The 14,061-nt window shown below is 50.9% G+C and overlaps 5 protein-coding genes across 5 annotated transcripts; 3 read left to right on the top strand and 2 right to left on the bottom strand.

Annotated features, from left to right (window-relative positions):
• Nucleotides 1-1,313: 1,313 nt before the first annotated feature.
• On the top strand, nt 1,314-3,639 carry MAA_03120 (sec1 protein; the record flags this gene model as incomplete). Its single annotated transcript, XM_007821118.1, has 5 exons — nt 1,314-1,353; nt 1,411-1,624; nt 1,678-2,063; nt 2,119-2,959; nt 3,012-3,639. 5 exons carry the CDS (start codon nt 1,314-1,316, stop codon nt 3,637-3,639), a joined length of 2,109 nt encoding a protein of 702 aa, XP_007819309.1.
• A 756-nt stretch (nt 3,640-4,395) lies between these two features.
• On the top strand, nt 4,396-5,509 carry MAA_03119 (uncharacterized protein; the record flags this gene model as incomplete). The annotated part of the gene is made up of 2 exons (XM_007821117.1): nt 4,396-4,580; nt 4,690-5,509. The coding sequence occupies 2 exons, from the start codon at nt 4,396-4,398 to the stop codon at nt 5,507-5,509; spliced, it is 1,005 nt and encodes a 334-aa protein (XP_007819308.1).
• Nucleotides 5,510-6,111: 602 nt separating this feature from the next.
• Nucleotides 6,112-7,631, bottom strand: MAA_03118 (isocitrate dehydrogenase; the record flags this gene model as incomplete). The annotated part of the gene is made up of 3 exons (XM_007821116.1): nt 6,112-6,536; nt 6,598-7,134; nt 7,217-7,631. 3 exons carry the CDS (start codon nt 7,629-7,631, stop codon nt 6,112-6,114), a joined length of 1,377 nt encoding a protein of 458 aa, XP_007819307.1.
• Nucleotides 7,632-8,403: 772 nt separating this feature from the next.
• On the bottom strand, nt 8,404-10,401 carry MAA_03117 (DNA repair protein Sae2/CtIP; the record flags this gene model as incomplete). Its single annotated transcript, XM_007821115.1, has 1 exon — nt 8,404-10,401. One exon carries the CDS (start codon nt 10,399-10,401, stop codon nt 8,404-8,406), a length of 1,998 nt encoding a protein of 665 aa, XP_007819306.1.
• A 1,762-nt stretch (nt 10,402-12,163) lies between these two features.
• MAA_03116 (zinc finger domain-containing protein) lies at nt 12,164-13,224 on the top strand (the record flags this gene model as incomplete). The annotated part of the gene is made up of 8 exons (XM_007821114.1): nt 12,164-12,212; nt 12,372-12,391; nt 12,452-12,486; nt 12,540-12,553; nt 12,612-12,626; nt 12,683-12,816; nt 12,886-13,021; nt 13,079-13,224. The coding sequence occupies 8 exons, from the start codon at nt 12,164-12,166 to the stop codon at nt 13,222-13,224; spliced, it is 549 nt and encodes a 182-aa protein (XP_007819305.1).
• Between the last annotated feature and the right edge of the window lie 837 nt (nt 13,225-14,061).

The following is a 14,061-nucleotide window of genomic DNA, read 5'->3' as shown; positions in this document are numbered from 1 at the left end:
ACATTTATCTCAAGACGCAACCCGATGACCAGGTCGAGGCCCAAGACACGTGATACGTGCCTTAAATCATGGCAACTTCTGCTTCCCAATCGGCCACGCAAGAAAGGGGTGCTCAGCTTTTCGAGGACCCGACACCCATCAATCCATCTCTTTAAAAATTGGCTAGGCAATCTAGACTGACGTCGGTAGTTCAACTCGCGGCTTTAATGATGACCAATTAAAAATAGCGATCGCAGTTCATTTAGGCAAACGCCAAATCACAAGATACAGTTGACGCTGCTTTCCATTCATACTGGCGACAGACTCAGGCGTGGCTCGGCAAAGGGAGACTGGTACTCCGCAAATGCCCAAGCCCACCATAGGTGATTGTGGTTTGGGAAAGGGGGATGGGATGTAGGAGGGGGGTTCAGAGGTGAAGCATACCCAGCGGCCAGAGAGACTCTCGCAATGGTTCAACCTTTAAGTCTGTTCAAGGGCTGAGTCGTCATGACCTGCCTCTCCCTTGCGCTGTTTACAAGATTATTGAACGCGCTCTATGGGAGATCATGCGACAGCCCGCTGACGGGGAAAGGGGCGACGACAAATTACGGCGGCAAGTCGGGACTTAGCGACGGAATGATGAAAAAAACTAGCACCAGATCCAGGTGATGCCGCAGCTTCCCGGCGGTTATTGACGAAGCACAGATTGCAGCAGATGGCGATGCGCGAGAGAGTGATGAAGGTCTGTAGTCGACGGTGGAAAAGTCAACAGCAGCCAATTTCGGGGGAGCTGGTTCGCCTTCTGTGGCCGGAAATGTCAGGCAGAAAGGCCCGAAGGGCTTGCACGTACGGTTAGTAGTACTACTACGTGGTACTCGTTCGGAGGGAGGATATGTACATGTACATGCTACATGTGCGGAGTAGTACTCCGTACCGTGCCACGATCGTAACAAAGGCCCCACCATGTCGTGCCTGAAGCTCCAAGCCTTGCGCCGGATTTAAAGTAGCTCCGTTCTCCGCGACCTGATTGCTGCGCGGCAGACGTCAACTAACTCGTACACTGTGGCCACTGTTGCCCGTCAGACGCAATAGCTCCCCATGTCTAAGTTGCGTCGGCTCCAACGACGATATCTTGGCTAAGCTGTTCACAACACCAACACCGCCAAGTTCGTAATGTCGTCGGCTTGAAACGCTGTCTCTTCAATACAATTGAAACGCACCATTGGTCTTTCTCCAGCCAACACATCTCCTCCGGCTTTGGAGCAGCCGTAACCGCCGTCCGCAACACCCCACCTCCTTGACTCTCCTCGGTGCTTGACAGCGAATACGCGAGAATGGCTTCCAAAAGCAATTCATTACGAGATCGTCAAATAGGTATGCTATATACTAGATTACTCGCATTTGTCACTACTAAGAAAATTCTATTCGCAGCGTCACTCAAGAAAATCCTCAACCTTAACGAAACGGTCGAATCAAACGAGGCAACTGAACATGCCAGCGCCCTTCATGCGCCTGTTGCTCCCATACTCGACGCTGATGGTAATCCTATATGGAAGGTGCTTGTCTTTGATGATCTCGGCCGAGATGTCATTAGTAGTGTCATGCGTGTGAGCGATTTGCGGTCTATGGGCATTACCATGCACATGTATGTGTGACATGTTTTGAGATGGGCGGGCACAACTGACAAATAACTTCTAGGCACATTGGAGCTTCACGACACCCCATTCCCGATGTCCCCGTTATCTATCTCGTCGAACCGAACTCCCAGAATATTCAAGGCATTACAAGTGATCTCCAAAAGGGACTCTACTCCCCCGCTTACATCAATTTCCTATCCTCACTGCCTCGAGTGTTGCTGGAGGATTTCGCAACGCAAACAGCAACGGCCGGCACATCCGAAAAGATTGCCCAGTTGTTTGATCAGTATCTTAACTTCATAGTCGCGGAGCCTGACCTCTTCAGTCTTGGTATGCAAAACGCACACACGTACTGGGCCTTGAACAGCGCAAAGACGAGCGATGAGGAGCTCGAGGCCGTGGTGGACAAGGTCGTGAGCGGACTTTTCAGCGTTGTTGTGACTATGGGTATGGTATTCTATGGCGGCATTAGTGAGGGTATCCTGCTAACAGCCATGACTAGGTGCTATTCCCATCATCCGATCTCCCAAGGGTGCAGCTGCTGAAATGGTAGCTGCTCGCCTCGATCGCAAGCTTCGAGATCATATTCTTAATTCAAAAGATAACCTATTCTCCAGCACTAGACCAGCCGTGGCGGGTACACCAAGCTCGCGACCGGTCTTGATTTTGCTTGATCGAAACGTTGACTTGACCCCTATGCTGTCACATTCATGGACTTATCAATCTCTCGTCCACGACGTGCTCAATATGAAATTAAACAGAATAACCATCGAAGCACCTGTAGACGAGAGCAATCCCTCCAAAGGAACCACAAAGAAGGGGTACGATTTAGGCGCCAATGACTTTTTCTGGGCCAAGAACGCCGGAGTCCCATTCCCTCAGGTTGCAGAAGACATTGACGCCGAATTGACCAAATATAAAGAAGACACCGCAGCTATCACCAGAAAGACTGGGGTTTCGGATTTGGAGGATCTCCAAAACGATACTAGTGCAAGCGCCCAACACCTCAAGGCTGCAATAACGCTGCTTCCTGAGATGAGAGAGCGAAAAGGCATTCTGGACATGCACATGAACATTTTAGCCGCGTTGTTATCTGGCATCAAAGAACGACAGTTGGACAATTATTTCCAGCTTGAAGAAACGATAATGAAACAAACCAAAGCTCAAATACTGGAAATCATCAACGACGACAACAAAGGCAAAGAGCCTGCCGATAAGCTCCGACTGTTCATCATTTGGTTCTTAAGCACGGAACAAGAGGTTAGTCGGGCAGACTTTCAAAGCCTTTGTAAGGCTCTTGAAACGGCTGGGGCAGACATATCTTGTCTCCCCTATGTTCGACAGTAAGTACGGCCGCTAGAACTGTTACACATTGACTACTAACACGCCACGTAGGGTTCGTGCAACCACTAAGATGACCCAACTAACGACGATAGACAACTCCAACCAACAAGCACCGTCGTCTGATCTGTTTGGCCGTTTCTCTTCTATTTCTACCCGCCTTGCGGACAGACTCAAGGAAACTGGAGTTCCTTCCGGGTTGTCCTCCAATTTTGAGTCGCTAATATCAGGCGTCAAGAACTTCCTGCCAGCCGACCGAGATCTCACAGTGACCAAGATTGTCGAATCTATCATGGACCCATCCAGCGCATCATCATCTGCTATGGCAAAGACGGAAAACTACTTGTACTTTGATCCCCGCTCAGCCAATGCTCGTGGGACTATGCCACCGCCGAGCGCAGTGCGTTCAGGTGCTGCAGCCAACGCGCCGGGTGGCATGCCCGGTGCAGGAGGTCAAGGGCAATCGGCAACATTTGGTCAGCGAAGGCAAGGTTTCACAGAGGCGGTGGTATTCACCGTAGGAGGTGGCAGCATTGACGAGTACGGCAATTTGCAGGAATGGGTAACGCGAACCAAGGACCGGGGCAAGAAGCGGGTTGTGTATGGCAGCACGGAATTGCTGAATGCCGCTGCATTTATCAAGGATGAGTTGGAGAGGCTGGGCCATGAAGTTGCATCATAACTATTATTCAAATACGATGAATAGAAGCGAAGCGAGAGCCCAAGAGCATCGACCAACTATTCAAGGTAGTTCTGATGTATATGTGTACGAACGCCATTCTAGAGAAAGAAAAATAAGAACTGGACATGTGTGCCACTTTTCCTGTTCGATGCACACAAAATTCACGCGTATAAATCAATCCATGGCAGAATGTCATCTCTATGGCAACATAACAGCAATTAATTGATGCTTCACCGCACAGTGGATGGCCACTGGTCAGGTGCTGCAATACGCTTGAGAGGTTGACTGTTGCCGCAGCCGTGGCTCACGCTGGACGTGGACCAACCAAGGGGCCGCGATGCGGGCGCATTGGAGGCGCCCAAAGTCGACACGCACCGCCAGGAGCAGCTGCAGCACCACACGCTCTTTTTCTCACGCCATGCCTCGACCACCTCTGTCAACCCTCTGCCTTTCCTCCTCCATTCCCTTCCCGTCCATCGTATCCCATCCCAAAACCCATCTCCAACCCACGCGAAAACGGACGCTCGTGGCCCTTGCAATCAAATTTTAATCGGTCGCAAGTATCGTCAGCCTCATTCATCCGTTTCACGACACACTTCTTTGCTCCGCCTCGGCACCGCACCTATTCGCGCGTCACGCAGCCGTGAGAGCGAACGAGCCCTGCAGTAGTCCTGGCACGATTGAATTGATGCTTTTTCAGGGACACTAGATAACTAGGTTCGCTTCAATTCGTCATTTGATCGATTTGCAGAGACCATGGACGGATCTCCCGTCAAGGCGGAGGAGTCGGTAGACCACCGCAAGAGCGGATACAAGTCATGGAAGAAGAAGTATCGCAAGATGCGCATTGTTTTCGATCAAAAGATGCAAGAAGGCGAGGATCTACACAAGCAGGAGGATAAAGCTTCTGCTACGGTCAAAAGATTAGCTGTTGAGAATGAGTACGAATGCCTCCCTCACTCTGTCTTGTTTTTTCTTCCTGTCTCCTCAACTTCCTTCCCGTGCATCCAACACCGTATGATGGACTATTCTAACTCACCGTGCGTGCAGCCGCCTGCTAGATCTCCTCCTCGATGTCAATAACTCGCCGCAAATTCCCCTCGACAAACGAATAGACGTGTCCCTGAAGCCATCCCCAGGTGCCAAGATCGTCCTCCCAATTGACAGCAAGCATGCACCCCAAAAGGAGCTCAGCATCAAGAAACTCCAGCAACTCCTCGAGGAGATCCCTCACTCAACGTACACCTCGGCCAAGGACTCGAAGCGCTCCTACGTCAGTGACTTGGCTGCTCCCGAGGGCGAACCCTTCCCGCCTAGCTTCTTGTCCGCCGACGACATTGATAACTACATCCACGATATCGACAGCTCAATAGACCCTGAGACACATATACCCACGCTCGCTCCTCGCGCCCATCCGAGCACCAACCCAATTCAACACGCTCACCTGAAAAACCCCACAAGCGTAACCAACTGGTTGCGCAAACACGCGCCCAAGATCTTCCTCCAAGACGGAGAGGCTCACGATGGCGATGACGAGGGTCAAGCAGGCCACCATACAGGTGGTCGCAAGACGCGTGGATCCCGAGGCGAGCGTGGTGGCGGTCGCGGCCGTGGTAAACGAGGCAGCCTGGCCTCAAGAATGGCCGATCGGGAGCGAGAGCGCGACCGCGGCGAATGGGACGCTAGCATGGACGAGGATGCCGATTTTGGCACACCCGTGGGCAGAGGCAAGCGCAAGAGGGACGACGATCCTGGTTATAGACCCGGAGGGTCTGGTGGCCGTCCAGTCAAGAAGAAGAGAAAGAGCGACATGGATGGCACGCCAGCTGCTCGAAAGTCCAAGAAGGAAGCTGCCTCGAGGGATGATTAGTTTGGCTTGTAGATCTGGGATTTAGGGCGTTGCGTGTGACAGAATATATGGCGTTTGGTTTATTGTAAGGGTATTATGTGAGGGCTCGATGGGAGGGGAACTCCTTTTTTTTTGAGAATTATGGCTTTCTTGGGATGGGGCAGGGGAAGATTGGTGTTATGCTTATTTCGTACCTGTATACTAGACATATTAAAGGATTCGCGTTGTACTCTTGCGTGTGCACAATTGCCTGGATATGTGATGAAAGACCTCGATTTGTAGTAACCCATATGCCGAGACGCTCAAGCTTGGGGCAGGAAAGCTTCTGGTATAATTTGATCATGATTGCTATACATTGTATCTACATGCTGCTAGATCAGACAACCGACGTTACTCCGGTGACATGTGCCAGTTCTATCTGTATGCTATATATGTTGCCACAGCCCTGGACTGCGTTGGAAATGTTTCGTGCTGTAATGCAAAATATGAAATACTTGTAAACGCGCCTCACATGAGGGGGCGGGCTAAAAGGCGCAGGGTATTTATTCCGCCGCTATTCCGCCGTTTAATGCTTCCATTTCCCTTCTCCCACTTTGTTGTATTTGCATCTTGAGCCCCCCTATTTACAACTTCTCCTTGAGGATGGTCTTCATGCGGCGCTCAACGGCATTCAGGTACTCGTTGGTCGTGACGTAGTCGGAGCGCTCGTTCTTGCCGCAGGCCAGGGCCAAATCCTTGGTCATGACGCCATCCTTATCGACGGTGTCGATGCAAGCCTGCTCGAGGCTCTCGGCAAAGGCCACGAGCTCGGGCGTGTTGTCGAGCTTGCCACGCTGAATGAGACCGCGGGTCCAGGCGAAGATGGAGGCAATGGGGTTGGTAGAGGTCTCCTTGCCCTTCTGGTGCTCACGGTAGTGGCGGGTAACGGTGCCGTGGGCGGCCTCGGACTCGAACGTCTTGCCGTCGGGGGTGATGAGGACCGAGGTCATGAGGCCAAGGGAACCGAAGCCCTGAGCGACAATGTCAGACTGGACATCACCGTCGTAATCTGGATTATGAATGGTTAGCTTTTTTTTGTTTTAGGCACTGATTTGCTAGCAAAAACCTACTCTTGAGAGCCATGATGTAACCGCCCTTGCTCTTAATCATCTGGGCAACCATATCATCAATGAGACGGTGCTCGTACCAGATCTTCTTGGCCTCAAAGTCCTTCTTGTATTGGGTATCGTAGAGCTCCTGGAAGATGTCCTTGAAGCGACCATCGTACTTCTTAAGGATGGTATTCTTGGTACTCATGTAGAGGGGCAGGCCCTTGTCAAGAGCAAGCTTGAAGGAGGCATGAGCAAAGCCAGTAATGGACTCGTCAGTGTTGTACTGCGCTTGGGCAACGCCACCACCGTTCTTGAACTGGTAGACCTCGACCTCTTGAGGCTCGCCACCTTCAGGGGTGTAAACCATGGACAGCTTGCCTGGTCCGGGGGCAACGAGGTCCTTGGCGCGGTATTGGTCACCAAAGGCATGGCGACCAATAATAATGGGCTTCTCCCAACCGGGGACCAGACGCGGGATACGAGGGATGACGATGGGCTCACGGAAGACAGTGCCGCCCAGAGCATTTCGAATTGTGCCGTTTGGTGACAGCCACACTATTTGCAAAAGAGTGTCGGGTCAGTCGATTGCCGTCAAACAGGTGCTGCGGTATTTAGTACCAACAAGGAGATTACTTACTTTGCTTCAGCTTGAATTCTTCAACACGAGCCTCATCAGGTGTAATGGTAGCGCACTTGACACCGACGGAGTACTTCTTAATAGCCTCGGCGGCATCAACAGTGACCTGGTCGTTGGTCTTATCGCGGTATTCGAGACCCAGATCGTAGTACTTCAGATCGATATCAAGGTAAGGATAGATGAACTTGTCCTTGATAGTCTGCCAGATAATGCGTGTCATCTCATCGCCGTCGAGTTCCACGACCGGATTCTTAACCTTGATCTTGCGTGCGGCAGCCATGTTGCGTGCTGAGACTGAAAAGGTGCGGACGGCGCCGAAAGAAGGTGCAAATCGAGAGGAGGAAGCGCGAACTGAGGCAATGGGCGCACGGCGAAGGGGAAGGTGTGAGGAGAGGAGTCTAGCGGCGGAATTCATGGTGAACAAGGGGAAGGGGACGGTCCATGTAGAAGGAAGAAAACAAGGACGACTGAGTTAATCCAAGCGCGGTATTGCGACAGACTAGACTACGCAGCGCGGGGCTTTGGTCGGTTCGGGATCAAATTCGCAGGGTTTCGCGAGGGTAGTCTCGGTTCGGAGTTGATGAGTGGGGGGCTTTCCCCGACGAGAAGTTGTTTATGCCAAGGCATGCGGAAGGAGCCAGTCAGGCGGGAGGTCACTGGTGGCTAAACTTACAGGGGCTAGATTATAAATGCAAAAGACCAAAGCTCATCAGCTAGGTGACATAAAGAACAGGCCGCGCTCGGAGGCGCCCAGGTACATGTAGTATCGTGTCTAGTTTTCCTTTACGTTGCCAACTCTTGGGCCAAAGGAGGCTGGAGTTTTCTTGTGCTCCGTTCCTCGGCGCACTTGCGCTCACTGTGAATGCTGCCGCCCCCAATGTCCATGTCGGCACGTGCATCTCCACCTACGCAAACATTTTGCCAGACATCATTCAAATGAACGGCATGGCCTTGTGGTGGGGGCACACTGTCACACCAGAGATATCGGCACTTCATCTGTCCACAAACACATCTTCAAAGCCATCACGGATGACCTATCGTTGTATCAATTATTTCCCATTTACACGCAATACCTATATACAGAGTACGCCTGCTCACAGGTCAGGTTCTGTGCATGCCCTATGATATGTGCCTCTATTTTTTATTCCAAAAAGTAAATCGAGAATGCTCCATTCATCCGTCATCCATCATTCATCCTTGAACATCCATCTGCCGCCGGGCCGCCTGGCTTCCCGGTATCGCTCTGCAACTGCTCGCCTCGTTCTTCTCACAGCTTCCTCTCTATCCGCTTCCAGTTGCTGCGTATCTGGAAAGTCTGCATCCCAGAAACCTGGGGGCGACTGCATGCGAGAGAATCTATGTCTATGTTTGCCATATTTATTTGCCAATTCGTGCGTCTTGGCCTCGATCCAGACTTCCATTCGTTCGTCCTTATCCATCGATGCGAGGCGGTATGAAAAATCACCTAGGTAGTCTTCCAGAAGCTTCTGTTCCTCTTGTCGTTGAGCGGCTGTTAGAGGCGGGTTGGGCCGTTGTGAAATGGCAATGGCCCTGAACTCTTTTCCGCAGCAATGCATGTCCGTACAGCCTGGCAAGCATGACCTGTCGCCCTTATCTCTTACTACCTCGCTAAAGGCGAAGTCGTGGCCTTCATTGGCACGTGGGTTGACCTTGAAATCTTCCAAGCCAAGCTTCGAAAGCGGCATGTGTCTTAACGGCCTCGAGTCCTGGCGGTTCATAGTCTGCCGTGGGGACGCAAAGCTGCCACCTCCCGTCTTTGCCTCAGGAACCCTTTTCAAGCTCAAAGATTGTTTACAAGGTGTTGTTCTGCCGGATACGTGTCCGTCCTTGTCAAATGGAAGCTGTCGTCGTCCTGGGATGCCAAGATCCGCGTGGCGAGCTGCAGTCCTTGACTCGGTTCTTTTCGGTAGCCTGGAAATGATATTCTCATCTTCCGACTCTGCAAGGGGTTCATTGAGTAATGCGTTCAGTCGACTCTTAGTAGAAGATACGCTCGGAGATTTGACTTGATTAGTAAGCGCTTGGGCATTATACGCAGCACCATCTTCAGCTAGGCTCTCTATGCTCTCATTTAGTTGGGACCAACGGCTTTTTTGCTGAATCTTGACCGATGACGGTCGAATCGTTCGCGCATTGACACTTAGGGGCATCAGAGCTGATGTTTGGCGAGGAGCAATGGCGGATTGCGGCTCCTGTTGGGCTCCGGCATGGAGTGGTGTAAAGGTAGTAAGTTTGGAGCGGGGGATGATTTCGGACTGTGGTCCGGCTTGCTCTAGTAGTTGGCGCTTCCTCGGCGTTTGGATTTTCTTGACAATGTCCCCCAAGTCAATGCTTTCTTGCGTGTGGAATTGCACGGGCGAGATTAACATTACTGGACTTGAACTACCAGCCATTTCAGGTTTAATTTTGGGCACGACAGTTGTTCCAGCGTCTTCTTCGTTGCGTTTGCGCTTCCTAACTTCTCGCTCGGAAACAATTTCTGGAATGTCAGAAGACTGCTCTTCCTTTATTACCACCATCTCACTATTGGAAGGTGGTGGGATCATTGGTAGAGGTTGTGACATTTCGTCCGAGGCTTCCCCTTGGGTCGTTTCGGAATTTGCATGATATCCTTCAAGGGCTCCGCCAGACGACTTCGACGTTGAAGCCAGCTCTGGAAGTTGAGGCTCAGCTCCTTCAGACCCTTTTTCAGACATAAAGCTGAGCGAAGGGTTGATAAGTGGCTCGTCGGCTTCTAACGCGGTTGATGTGGGCACTTCCATTTGCTGGGCTTTCTGATCCAGAATCTGAATACCATATTCGTTTTCGGCGGTTTGTATTTTTTCCTTGAGATATTTTGAGTAGTGAATCCAACTATTTCTTTCATCTTTTCTCCGCTGCAAAGCATCTTTGGCTGTTTTGAAGTTGGCAGACAATGCATGGTATCTTCTTAAGACTCTGGAGCAGTCTCGACATGGTGGGGTACCACTGGTCGTACGTGACGTGCCTTTGAGGCCAATTGGGTCATTGGTAGAAGGATGAGTAGATTCCGGCGCCTGGTCGGGTAATTTTGAAGTCGAACAGGTGGTGGTTGAATGTGATGTTGTCCCTGGCGGCCGTAACGTGGCAAGTTGCCTTCGAAGCTCTTCATTTTCAGCCTCCAATCTCGAAACGATGTCTGACATTTCGGTACGTCCCTCCCCCGCAGCTCTGGATCCCTCAGTTTGACTTTGCGCTACATTTTGTGTTTGCACCTCTATATAGGATTAGAATCTAGTAGGCTCAATGGACAGATGTCCGCGTTCGCGTGGCTTACCGGCAGCCAAGTCCCTCCCAATTTGGTCGCACACATTTGATAAAGCTTCAAAAAGCGCTGGACGACCTTTTTCAAACCAGGCAGCTGCCATAAAGAAGGCTTGATGGCATCGCTAGCCTACGGCGAATAAAATGTTTGGCCGCAGAACTGTTTCTGGTGTAGAATGCCGAACGCGCGTGGTGGTTACGTCGGGTACTCCTACACGCGCTACTCAATACTGACTCACGTGACGAGACAACGAAAGCCTAATTCACGTCAACAAATTGAAACATGAGGCGCCATGAACGTATCCAAGTTTGGCTAAAAATATCCAGTGGGCCGAGCAGAACGAAGGACGAGTCCGATGTGCCAAATGCGCTCGGCTCGCGTCGTCGATGCGGCTAGTTGGCTGTGCTGGCAAGTTGAAGGCAGTTGAAGGCAGTTGAAGGCTGGAATAACCAAGGTTGACGCGACGTGTTGGGCTACCGCAAGGGTGTTACGGATAGACCAGTCCACTGATCGAGTGGAGACGACCAGGGACCACTACAGATGTGGCAAGGGCTGGCAAAAGGACCCTCAGGTACTACCACCACATGCAGCCTCATGACATCTGGAATTCGGGGCTTGACAGGTGCCACCCAGTGTTTATTATTGCGGCCAGCTGACATCCTTTTGGGTGTTCAAAGGTGCCGATTTTGTACCGAGCAAGGATGTCCACCAATTAAAAATCTTAATATGAGAGATACATTAATATACCAGGAGATTATATAGAGATATAAGTACCTCTACTTATCTCCGCGTATATAAAAAGATACATATTTATGTAGTAATTTTAACGCATTAAAAAGGTACCAATAGGTATTTACTAGGTATCTCAGACAAAATGGGCTCGGGACGAAATCGGCACCTTCGAACACCCAAAGGGATAGTCCTTCCTCAAGATCGCAACGCCCTCGCTCCCCTTCGAATTTGGCACGCTGCGTCTTGTCCGTCTTGTGATCCCGCGGACCGTCTCAGAACTGTCAGCAACTAAGGTGGCACATCTCGTCCCCAAGCCGACAGTCCAAACCAAAGCTTCGCCCCGCTTTGGCTCGAGACGCCACTCAATCATCACACAGCACCGGCGTCTCAGTCCACTCTGAGCTCGCTTCTCGGCGCCTCCGCCTCCAGTTGCCAGCTGTAGCAACTCCCTGCACCCCAACGCCCAGCTCCAAGCTGCCCAGAGTACTTCTGTACTCCGTTTGCTCTTTTCTCTGGCACGGTAAAAAATCGAGCCCCGCTGAACCACCACCGTTAACGCCAAAAACTTTTCCTATTTTCGTCCTTACCACTTCAGAATTGCACTCTGCATATCGATATATCGCCGATCAATTGACGAGTCTTCGCCAATTGCACACCGTTTTACCTTCCAATCGGTACGTCTGCGTTCATGTAAATTTCCTTCGCCGTTGAGCCAGTCGTTAGGTCACTAGTGGCAGGTTGCAACGGTCTCGCCACGAGAGTATCTCTGCCATGCCGCCTCGGCACCACAGTTTGGTCATTTTGAATTTGGACTTTTTTGCAGCATCCGCCCACGAGATGTCGATCGCTGACGCTGTAGTGCCAGTTGATAAATCAGAAAGTCCCAAAAGGTCCATCTCCCTCCAGAAAAGATGGATTACTCTTCCAATACCGGCGCTACTCGTGGAGCCTGCTACTCTTGTGAGTCTCAAATCTTGTTGAGCATCGTCAGACTGCTCATTTTTGTCTGATGTGGACGACACCGCCATACCATGGTGCCTACTGCCACTTCAAGAGATGCCGCAGCAATGACGGCAAAATTTTCTCAGGCGAACGCGGCTAACACTTTGAGGTACACAGGTGGCAACCCTGGTCATCAGGTATGATCTCTCACCAACCTCAGGCGTGCTAGATGATGGGAATTGACATGATATCATCAGGCCCGCGACTGCCCTTCCAAAGGCCCTGCTAAGTGGTAAGTAAGCTTGAGAAAATCTTGTTAAACGCGCTCGCTAATATTTATGATAGCTACAACTGCGGAGGTATGTGTCCCATGATGATGTTATGACTGAGAGAGATATAGTACTAACTTTAATTTAGGCGAGGGTCACATGAGTAAGTGATGAACCGCTTCACGTCTTCCCACCACCCTCAAGTACTGACTGTGATAGGCCGAGACTGCTCTGAGCCCATGAAGGAGAACAAGTCCTGCTACAAGTGTGGCCAACCTGGTCACATTTCTCGCGAATGTCCTCTTGGCGGTGCTGGCGGTGCTGGCGGTGCCCAGTCCACTGAGTGCTACAAGGTAAGCCTGACAAAACTTTTCGCTTACCACAAGTACGTATGGCGAATAAATTTTGACTGATGAACTCAGTGCGGCGAGATCGGCCACATTGCCCGCAATTGCTCCAAGGCTGGCGGTTCTTATGGTGGTTCTTTCGGCGGCGGGTATGGCGGCGGTGGTGCTGGAAAGACCTGCTACTCTTGCGGTGGATATGGCCACATGTCCCGTAAGCAAAATCTTTCCAAAAAGGATCCCTTAATCAGGCTACTAATGCCCTTGGTAGGAGAGTGTGTCAACGGCATGAAATGCTACAACTGCGGCGAGTCTGGCCACTACTCTCGTGACTGCCCGAAGGAATCGTCCGGCGGCGAGAAGATCTGCTACAAGTGCCAGCAGGCTGGACACGTCCAGTCTGCCTGTCCCAACTAAGATGATCGAAACGTCGAAATATCGTGGCTCAGAGGTCCTCTCATTTCTTTGTGGATCAGAGAGGAAGTTGGCGTGGCAGCTCCATGATACCCACGACGAATTTCGTGCTCTGTTTTTGATTTGACTCTGCAAAGGTTTTGTGGCCGCCCAAAAAATTATTTCTTTTGTCTTCTCGGTTTCATTTTTTTTTATCACGGAAATATGGCAATTCAGGCAAACATGAAAAGTGTTTTCCTCCTCGCATCATATGATATCCACGAGACGATTCTAGTCGGGCCGGGTCTTGTTCGACCTTGAGTGTTGCCCTTGAGGAAAGATGAGAACGGACCATACATGCAAGATGGACTTGGTATTTCGGACGATGACTTGACGGGAAATATCGACAGTGGGGATCTGAAGGTTGGAATTTCTCTCTTCTTCCAGCTTATCTGCCATGCAAGAGCTGGTCTTACCTCGCAACATGCCCAGGCAGATTATGCTATTGACGGAACGATGAGCATCAGACTCGGAGAAGGATTTGTGAAGTAGCTCAGCTTTGAGTGGTCTTGAAGTGGGCTAATATTCATCTCTTTGACAGAGGATAGAGTGGGAGAGAAGACAGATCGGAAGGTTGACGAGTTGATAGTGAGAATAAGATGGCCTGCGTTGATCAAACCTAATATGCTGGGCGGAGGCCGCATGTGTGCACGAAGCAGCAACACAAAAGCCACTCGCATAAGCGTGACATGTATAGCATGCTCCATGCTAATGAGCCCTACATGGTATGTATCACAAACCTAGTTCACGCGCTTCATACATTGCAGCATAGCCAGACCTCTGCAAGTGAAGTTGTGTCTT

The sequence above is a fragment of the Metarhizium robertsii genome (genome assembly GCF_000187425.2).
Source record: "Metarhizium robertsii ARSEF 23 chromosome Unknown MAA_Scf_4, whole genome shotgun sequence".
Taxonomy (NCBI): Eukaryota; Fungi; Ascomycota; class Sordariomycetes; order Hypocreales; family Clavicipitaceae; genus Metarhizium; species Metarhizium robertsii.
This window is presented reverse-complemented; position numbering and strand designations above follow the sequence as displayed.